We start from the raw sequence: 9,988 nt of genomic DNA on the forward strand, positions 1-9,988 counted from the left end.
TTTCAAAGCTCATATATTACTATAACTTTCACTTTAAATCAATAGTAAACAACAAAACAAGTATGTCTCAAAATACTGCTGTAAAATGGAAATAAAGCATTAAACACAAGCTGAATTAAACACATTTTATTACATGTCTGCATGTCAAACAGAATATTTGCATAACTTAGTGCTTGTGATTTTCTTTTCTGGCATACTGCACATATTCACAATGTCTCATAGCAGAAATGTATTTACATACAATTAGCCACATATAGAGATGGTGATGTGATGTGACCAAAAGAAGAAAAAGCAAACAAACATCAATTTCTGTTCAAACCTGTTTCATAACCGCTATCGGAAAATCTCCATGATTGTTGCTTTAGTGCAAAACGTAAAAGTAGTGAGTTGATTGCAACACTGCTGTTAGACTGAGACACGAATGAAAACAAACTGCTCACAATGAAACAAAAAAAAAAAATCCCTTTACTTGTACAATCATAACATCTCCATTTCAGAAATGAATCAGATATATTTTTTTTATTACTGAACTATATCTGCAAAATCTGGATTTAATGAGTGATGAGAGCACCTCCTAGCGACGCGAGGGAAGAAAGTGCATCTCAGTCCATAGATCAATTCAGAAAGTGAAACTCTTAAAATCCACAAAGTGATACATTTGAACAATTGATGCTAATTTTGATGATCATGGTCTACAGCTGATAAAAACCCAGCATTCACAATGTTGAATAGTAACGTACACAGAATCCAAGAGTAACTGATGGAATGTTAAATGGAAGGAAAACATGTGGTGGAAAATGCCACATGAGCGACTGAGAAAAGCACAAACACCTGCTTTGATGACCAAAATGTGCTTGTTTGGTCAGGAAACTTGGCTCACCTAAACCCCTCGGAGAATCTATGAAACACTGTCACCAGAAAAATTGACAGAAAGCCGCTGTAGAAGTGACCGAGGCTTCCTGAACGCCTCAGCGGCGGCAATGGCAAGTACACCTTTCCTGAATTGGTCTACTTAAAGGCCAAGATAAACTGGCCTGAACGCATGAGACACTGACCCGATGAAGAATAACTGGGATACTTCAGCTTACAGAGCCACAGTGTCATTTAAAACCGTTAAAATTTTAAACGACAAAACGAGATGGGGGGTGGGTGGGGGGACACTAAAAAGCAATGCGTCTTCATCCGCAGCTAAAAGTAGTCCCTCGAGTCATCTCAGATTTCATTAATTTATTTTTTTCCAGGTGGGTTTGAATGTACAAACCCTGGCTTGTATCTTACGATTATCTTGTAGGAGTTGGTCTGAACACTGAGGACGCAGCGGGCTCTCTGGGCGCACAGGGAGGGAGGGGTCTCCGCGGCTAACGCGACGCAGCGCTTACATTTTACGAACGACTCGATTATTTCGACGTCTGTCCACACCGCTCTTTTGCTCTCGTCCGCTCAGAGGCGGGAACCCTTTACCTCAATACGGCACAAATTTCTTTACATGAGATAACCCCGACGATAAGAAGATGGGTCCTCAAGAAGCTACCGTTAAATCACTGAACATAAATCATGACGCCATTACCTGCCAATCAGAAAAAGGTCTACCATTCACACCGTCTGCTTCTTTATCTTTTTTTTTTGGCAATTAGCAAAGGTTTTGATTCTAAAACAAACATACAGACATCGTCAGCTTCGATACATAATACATATATACTAAAAAAAAAGTCTATTTAAGCCGTTTATAAAGAGCTACTATAACAATGATCGACACGGCTCCAGCAAATAACGCCAGCATTCCCAGAGCAGACGAGGAAGGTTGGCGATTAGGTTTGGAGGTGGCTGGTCCGTTACTTAGGTCAGACTGCAAGGCAGAAAAAAAAAACAGAGGTAAAACAGAGCTGAACTGGAGGGGGAAACAAAAAAAGTCACATAGAAACAGGGCTGGGCAAGAAATAAATAACATGTAAAGTCACTCTTTAAACTGATTTTGGAATCAGTGTTTAATTTCTGTAACACTGTGCTTCACTCACTAAGGACAAATGCATTTTTTTTTTTTTTTTACCAATTTTCATTTTTTTCTGCCATTTTCTGTTATTTTTGAAGAAAAAAAACCCATCAAAAATAGAGATATTTTTTAATTTAAAGCATTATTGGATGTGGAAACAATTAGAACAAGTATGACTAAATTGTTTGTTTGGATAAAAGAGGAGAGATAGTGGAGTTACATCTACAAAGAATATGTAAAATGAAAAGAAAAAAACAAACAAACAAGAAAAATCGGAATATTTCCAGCTACCTTTTTCATGACGCGGAGGTGGACGTTCTCCCCGGCTGACCTGAACAGCTCCACCACGTCGCTGTGGTACCGGTTCTCAAGCGAGACTCCGTTAATCTGCAACACCCACATGACAAACACAGAACGCTCTGATCAAATATCTGTGTAGCCAGACAGCAGTTAATCATTAGTTTCACTTTTAGGTCAGACTACTAGATTTCCAGAAATACTAATGCCCTCCACGATGCACGATTTTGAAAACTGGAGGGGAAAAAAAAAAAAAGTCTGCGCAACTTACAGTGTCTATAAAAAGTATTCAGCCAATTGGACTTTTCCCCTTTTGTTGCTTAAAAAGAAAAAAATCAGTCATGATGAACACAATTTTGCTATTCTTGGAAAAAATAAATGACAAAAACAACTTAACCGCAGCTACCGTGGGTTAGTTTAAATAAAACAATATTCGTGTGGTGAAATTGCCAGCGCTTAACTCTACAATATGGAGCATCTTTGGCCAGACTTGTGAAAACATGCTCTCCACTAATCTGATAAAACTTTAGGTATTCTAAAAGCTTTGAAAAAAGGGGGAACAAATGAAATGTAGATCAAATAGTTTGGGAATTTTATCACGTTCTTGGCATTTTTACAACTATGCATAAGTTTACGTTGCTCTCCCAACATTATAAACTTAGATGTGTGGCCATAGCGTGAGAGAATGTGAAAAATGTAAAGTCCTTTAAAAAAAAAAAAAGTATATATTACCGCAAGAATCTTGTCTCCCTCTTCGAGTCGTCCATCTAGTGCTGCTGATCCACCTTCTTTGATTTTACTAACATAGACGCCATTGTCATTCCTGACAAATTGTTGGTCGATGCCTCCGATTATATTAAACCCCAGACCTAGAGAAAATAGAAAGCAAACACAAACACATAAAATCAATCAGCTGGGCTGGTAGTAATATGAGCAGTAAACATCGAGTGCAGCTGTTAGCCAAGGAAGATGCTGATCACTAAATGTGTCTCAGTGGATCAAAGTTCAAGTGAATAGCGAGGAAGCGCCATATTACAAAGTTTTAAACAATTCAGCTTTATGTCGCAGCTGTAAATATTAACCAACTGGCTTCACGCGGACACAACCAGTGGAATAATGCTTCTTTTTTTTATGGAAAGAAAACCCCCTTTTTTTTGCCAAGTCTGTCATTTCCGACGTATTAAACTGAAACTCTGGCAGCTTCTATAAGCAAATAACAACTTTGACACAATGAGACAAAGTAACACGGGAAGTGGTTCGACTTTCTAGATTAATTAGCCTTTAGCTCCAGGTTGCGCAGCAGATTGATTTTTTTTCTCTTTTTTTCGGTGCAACGTAGTCAGCTAGCATCGCCAACACGGCTTGCTAACTGTCCGACAAAGTCTTCTCCTTACCTGCGGGTCCTCGGTTCAGATTTATATCCACAAGTGTTGGGCTGGAGTGCAACGACCCGTTCATTTCTGCCAAGACTGCAAAGGATTAAAATAAGAGAGGGTGGGGGAAAAAAACAAAAACAAAACTATTTCTCTGAAGGTGGACTCATTGAAGAGTTTCGATTTTGCTTCGTCCGCTGCGTTCAGGTTATGTATAACTGCTGCCCCCTGACGGGAAAACAAGGAACTGCAGGCTGACCTTTGAATGAAATTTAAAGCAAAACAAACCTCCGATGCCTGTAAAATGACATTTATTGCAACTTGCAACAAAGTTAAACCGAAGCCAGCATTACGATAAATGTGCAGAGCTCCGAAATCAGCAGAAATATCAGAGCTACTATGTAGTTTCTGTTTGTACACAACGTATGGCCTTTTCTTCCTCATCCAGACACAGACTAAATTAATTGGCACCCCTAAAAATAATCTTTCACAAAAGTAGCACAGACACAAACTGAATACATTTGAATAATCCAACTTTTAATTTGATTATGCTGTCCATCATAGTTGAGTGGACTTCTCTGTAATTTCATATCTGTTGTCAGGAAAACAAGATTCGTAGACAGTTATCGGCTCATTTCAAGCATAAATTTAAAAAATAAAAAAGTTAAATTCATAACATCCTCACTAATTATATTAAATTATGAACCCTGAATTAAAAACTCATTGAATAAATATGATCAAATTAAAGCTATCATTTGATGTATTCATTTCAAGTTTTTTTTTTTGCCAAGGACTCCACAAAATGTATCAGTCTTATTTTTAAGAGTCTAAACATTGTATATACAAACTATCCAAACATATGAACAAAAATATTAGAGCTAATAAGCTCAAACATATGAAAAAAAATACAAGTGGAAGAAAAAAAAGTATCTTTTTACTAAGCTTCTACTGACCAACACAAAAGGAAAAAAAGTGAAATATGGCGGCTAGAAGAAATGGGATGCTAATCCAGGGAAATTTACTTTTTATTACTCATTATTCATTTATGACTGTTTTAAAATTTTACTCATATGTAAAATATAAAGTAAAAAAAAAACAAACTAGTTTCATAAAAACTAATCTGAATAAGTCAAATATGTCCAAAAATAAATAAATAAATAAAAAATAAGAACTGATAGCTCACAAGTTGAAAGTTTTACGTAGTCCTTTTATTTAGAAATTCAAAATATGTACCACTTCTCTTTGGCACCAAGTCAGAATCTCTCCCACACACGTTTTAATTTAATAATTAGTTGCCATTTTTTTCGCTGTTTTGTTCAAACTTGGGGAAACGTTAACGGGTCGGGAGAAAAACAGCTGAAGAGAAGAGGAACAAACACTGCATATAAATACTTACATTTGAAGAAACTTCATGATTAGCCTACTATATATATATATGTGTGTGACTCCAGAGGGTCGTGGTTCAGCATTGAAATAAAAGTGAAATTTTCAGCATCACACTTTCATGCACTACGAAGGCTCGTCGCGTTAAGTTGTGACGAAATAATAAACATGTAAACAAAACACTGCTGAAATAATGTGAAACGCCTGGAACACGTCTTCGTCCCTGCTTAGCTTACAACCTTCTTTTTTTTTTTCATATAATAAATTATTCCATATTTAATTTGTTACACGTTTACGTCACTCAATCTTTTCCTTAATTAGAAATTGGTAAAAAGAAATAAAAAAAATAGGGAAACAAAAAATGCAAAGCAGTTCATACATTTTTCTAAGAGGAAAGTGGAAACATAATTTTGTAATGAGATTATTCAGTAGAAAACAAACAAAAAAAAAAAAAACAGGATTATCAAGTGCGAACCTAATTCAATCTGCGTTGCGATAAAATGTGCCACGTGAGGGACAATTGCACTTTGCTGGCCGCACTTGCAACTTCGTCAGCTGCCTCCGTGTGTCTGAGGGGGAGGGGCTTCGGGCGGGCGGTCGTCAGAAACGCGGAGGCTAATCGTTTCGAGAGCGAGCGGCTGTGGGGGCGGGGGGGGGGAGGAGGGACATGGGGGAGGGGTTCAGATCATGCTGGGCGCCGCGCTGTACAGGGCGATGTCACCGGTGACCCGCAGCACGGTCACCTCCTCCAGGCCGCCCACTCTGTGCTCGTACTCCAGCAGGTGGGTGCCGTCCACGGCCACCTTGAACATGTCCTCCTCCACCAGGATCTTCAACTGCGAGATGGGGGCGACAAAAACCGAGATTTGCTCGGGTCAGTTCTTTTATTTACTCTGCTGCGGCGAAAACAGTTTGAACTGGCGGGCGTTTTGAACACGAACGTGCACAGAACATTGGCGTGCGCAATAAAAGAAACAAAAAAAACAAAACAATCAAAACAATTTTTAAAAAAAAAGTGTGAAAACCTTAGTAGTTTCTGTATCAGGTTGATTAGAAACTATGTTTGGTGTTTGTGAAATGCGAGATTGGTGCTTCAAAAATGTGCAATGTTTGCTTGATACAACAAAATAAAAATTATATGTCCAGCTTGTTCATTCTCTGAACAAGCAAACAAAATAAAATACAGCATGAAGCCATAATGTCAAAACTTTGGAATTGGGTGGAAGGCTAACGTGTCATTATTCCCCCTCCTTAACCACCTGCATAATCTTTATTGCATGTATAATCCATACATATAAGAACTAAACCCATATTTAATGGGGCGACTGTGGCTCTGTGGGTAGAGCAGTTGTCTTGTGAGCTGAAGGTTGCAGGTTCAATTCCAGCTTCCTGCCACGTTTTGGTGGCAGGAGGAACCTAACCCCAAATTGCCTACCGATCTGCATATCAGTGTATAAGTTTGTGAGTGCGAATGGCTGAAAGTGCCTTGAGTGGTCAAAATGACTGGAAAAGCGCTATATAAGTTCAGTCCATTTACCAATATTGCATCTATTTAATTTGAAAAACAATCATTATTTCTTAAAATCTCCCAGCAATAATCAAATGTTTGTATGATAATTTGAAAAGTTTTGTTTGGATGTTGTTGATTTCCAAATGACTCCACAGTTCGACTCCGCTGATCGTTGCACAAAAGGATTTTCTAGTTATGAATTTAATTTTAAACTGTGATTCTTCCCATGACTTGTATATTTGCTTCTTCATCTTAAACATTTTTCTAATGTTTTCTGGTGTTTGTTTATTTTTGGCTTTGCAAAAAAAAAAATCGGAGCCATGTGTAGTTTTACTACGTCGATGAACTTAAACAATTTAAATTTTACAAATATCTGTTGGTGTTTTCTGTTTTAATATCACAACTTTTGGATTATTCTTATTGCTCTTTTTTTGTGGTATTGTTAACGCCTGTGGTGTAGTTTTGTAATTACTGCCTCGTATTTCTGCACAGTAAATCGACACTTTTACCAGATTACAGTAAGACATAAAATAAATAAATATTTATTATATTAATATTTTTTTTTATACATTCATTAAATTGTAATGGTGTTAATAAAGAGCTTACCTCAAAACGGCGCCCCTGGACGAAGGGGAAGGGCCCCTCTCGCTCCTCCGGGCCCCAGTAACCTCCTAGGTTGGAGTTTCGGACGATGGTCTGCTCGCTGAAGCGAGGGTTGAAGTGAAAGACGACATCCGGACCTTTAAGGAAGTCAACCTGGAACCTGAAGAGTTTATAAATTACACAAATACAAACTCCGATTGTTACATTTTCCCACAAAGTCATATCAGATCATCACGACATCCCAATGAAAAACACTGAAGCTTGCGGCTGTTAACGAAACAAAGTGCAAACATTTTCACTAATCTCCGACACAACTGCCCATAACAACCGAGTTCAACAGCACAGATCCACTTCACATTCATATTTCGTTCTGAAGCACATCGCGACTTCAAACACAGACTGTGAGGATTGTTTTTTCTGTACCTGTCTGCCCCGGGAACTGGCTCTCCAATCACCGTGACCAAAAGGCGCGGCATGATCCCAGCGTGGAGTGGGAGATCGTACGGCACAATCTGAAAAGAAATATTTACAGTGTAAATACCGACAGCGTTGCCTCTGCTCCACAGTTTTCAGAATGCTTTTTTTTTTTTTTTTTTGCTTTTGAATGATGTGATACAAAGAGAAATTGTTTACCCGTTTGTTAATATCCCGTAGGTGTGATCCAGGTACTTTTAAATTATTGACGAGATAAAAAAAAAAGAACTTAAATTCTGACTCTGCCTATATTCCCAATGCAACACCTGAGTGAGTCATGATCTCCGCGCATTTCAACGAAAGTCAAACACCTGCACAAACTGAAGTCTGAGCAACATTGAAAGGGTTTTTATTGAAACTCATTCGTGTGAGGGACAAGTCAGAGCAGCATCTGACTAGATTATATGACTAGATTAAAGCAGCATAGACCTGGTAAACATTATTCGTAAAATCAAAGAAAATTAACTCATATTGCACTTTGAAACAAAACAAAAACCAAAACAATTAAATCAGATGCATTTAACGCTGCGTTCCAACACGACTCGTCGATGTGGATGCGTTCGATCTTTGGCGCCGCTCGGGTGGGACGTCCTGGTCCGGCTGAAAAGCTGAGCTCATTGCTTTCAATAAAACGGCGGGTTATATCTGGGCTGAAAGACAGAAATACATTTCCGTTCACTCCTGCTGAACAGGGCGTTGCCGTTACTTTGCATTTGCGGCGCACCCCGAGCAGAAACCCGGAATCAGACGCACCTCCCAGTCAAAGGTCACCAGCAGACGGAGAGAAGTTAACTTTTAGTCCGAGAAAGCTTGAGTTGTTTTCACCAAAATGCCCAGATTAGATTTACAGAAGAGCAGAGTAGCGAGCAAGAGAAGCGACGCATTTACTCCAGGAAGAGCTCACACTCACCAATGTGCCTCCTGGACCAGCAGGACCGCCGTACGGACCCATGGGCCCGGGGCCAAACTGAGCAGGCGGGGTCGGGAAACCTCCTCCGGGTGATCCCCACGACCCGGGTGGTATCGGGGGGAATCCGCCTCCGGGGAACGCTGGGAAAGATCCTGGACCGGCCGGAGGGGGAAATCCACCTTGGCCCCCGGGTCCGTACATCCCGTTGCCTCCTGCTGGCTGGCCACCAGGGAAAGGCACGTTCGGGTAAGGGCCAGCCGGAGCGCCGGGGCCAGAAGGAAACGGCCCTGATGGGTAAGGAGCGGGGGCCCCGGGCAGCTGTCCAGGAGTTCCTTCAGACGGATACTGCCCGGGGAACTGTCCAGGTGCCCCGGGGCTGGAGGGAAACTGACCCGGAGCTCCCGGTGCGGGATACTGTCCAGGTACTCCGGGACCAGCAGGGAAGCCGCCGGGTGCTGAGGGAGGTCCCGGGTACTGCCCCGGCGCTCCAGGACCAGAGGGGTACTGGAACGGCCCCGGGGCTCCTGGGCCAGACAATCCACCGCTGAAGTCAGCCGGAGCAGAGGGCTGGGTGGGAGCTCCTGGGGCAGAACCGGGCCATCCTGGGTTCGGAGCGGCAGGGTGATTGCTGGCAGGGGCCGTAGGGTTAGTGTGGCCTATTTTCTTAGCCTGGCTCGACGTGTCATCTCCTAAAGCATCTGACAGCTACACAACAAAAAGAGAAAGTATAGATAACCATCTGCACTCACAACAACAAAAAAAACAAACAGGTAATTTCCACTGCAAGCTACAGGGAATTGATACATTAAACTCACCGAGAAATCTGCCATGATCTAAAACAGAACAGGAAACAACTTTAATCAGTTTTATTGAGTACTTCCAACATATTTTATCAAGCTGTAAAATGTCTCTGGGCAGTTCCAAGAGTCTCTGAGTAAATGTTTCCACCCTGAAATGGTGATTCACAAAGTCCATTGCGACACACTGAAAATAACTCAACATTACTGAAAAAAATTTAAATACCACAGCAATAACAAAGACGGCACTTTGCCTCATTATCTAGAGGGGGGGATTTGTTTAGAGATGTGTAAACTACTGATGGTACAGAGTTGGCTAGCAATCTAGCTAACCCCAGCTAGCTGTTAGTTTAGGTTTGTTAGGTCTACATTCGTGTTGAGAGAATAAATAAACCGCGAAAGCTGATGTTTTACGATACCTGGTCGGAAGCTAGGCTCTGCTTGAACGACAACAGGAAACTGCGATGTTTTCTACAGCTCCGAAAAAACCAGTTAGCCAACTCCTTTGGCCTGACGAGGCTCACAACTGGAAGCTAACGTTAGTTCTGCTAAGAAAAACTACAACTCCTGAAAAGGAAGCTCGCGAACGGGCGAGTTCCGGTGCAAAAACACACACATCCGCTTTTTATTTACATGACCTCGAAAATCAAA

The 9,988-nt window shown here is 40.8% G+C and overlaps 2 protein-coding genes across 2 annotated transcripts; both read right to left on the reverse strand.

Annotated features, from left to right (window-relative positions):
• Nucleotides 1-111: 111 nt before the first annotated feature.
• On the reverse strand, nucleotides 112-4,756 carry synj2bp (synaptojanin 2 binding protein). Its single transcript, XM_008398977.3, has 4 exons — nucleotides 3,682-4,756; nucleotides 3,020-3,156; nucleotides 2,282-2,377; nucleotides 112-1,846 (listed from the first exon to the last, which is right to left on the reverse strand). The coding sequence occupies exons 1-4, from the start codon at nucleotides 3,743-3,745 to the stop codon at nucleotides 1,712-1,714; spliced, it is 432 nt and encodes a 143-aa protein (XP_008397199.1). The 5' UTR covers nucleotides 3,746-4,756; the 3' UTR covers nucleotides 112-1,711.
• A 90-nt stretch (nucleotides 4,757-4,846) lies between these two features.
• lgals3a (lectin, galactoside binding soluble 3a) lies at nucleotides 4,847-9,935 on the reverse strand. The gene is made up of 6 exons (XM_081603555.1): nucleotides 9,757-9,935; nucleotides 9,356-9,373; nucleotides 8,541-9,245; nucleotides 7,580-7,668; nucleotides 7,160-7,316; nucleotides 4,847-5,879 (listed from the first exon to the last, which is right to left on the reverse strand). The coding sequence occupies exons 2-6, from the start codon at nucleotides 9,368-9,370 to the stop codon at nucleotides 5,724-5,726; spliced, it is 1,122 nt and encodes a 373-aa protein (XP_081459681.1). The 5' UTR covers nucleotides 9,371-9,373; nucleotides 9,757-9,935; the 3' UTR covers nucleotides 4,847-5,723.
• Between the last annotated feature and the right edge of the window lie 53 nt (nucleotides 9,936-9,988).

The sequence above is a fragment of the Poecilia reticulata genome, chromosome 22 (assembly GCF_904066995.2).
Source record: "Poecilia reticulata chromosome 22, P_reticulata-male-v2, whole genome shotgun sequence".
In the NCBI taxonomy this organism is placed as follows: Eukaryota; Metazoa; Chordata; class Actinopteri; order Cyprinodontiformes; family Poeciliidae; genus Poecilia; species Poecilia reticulata.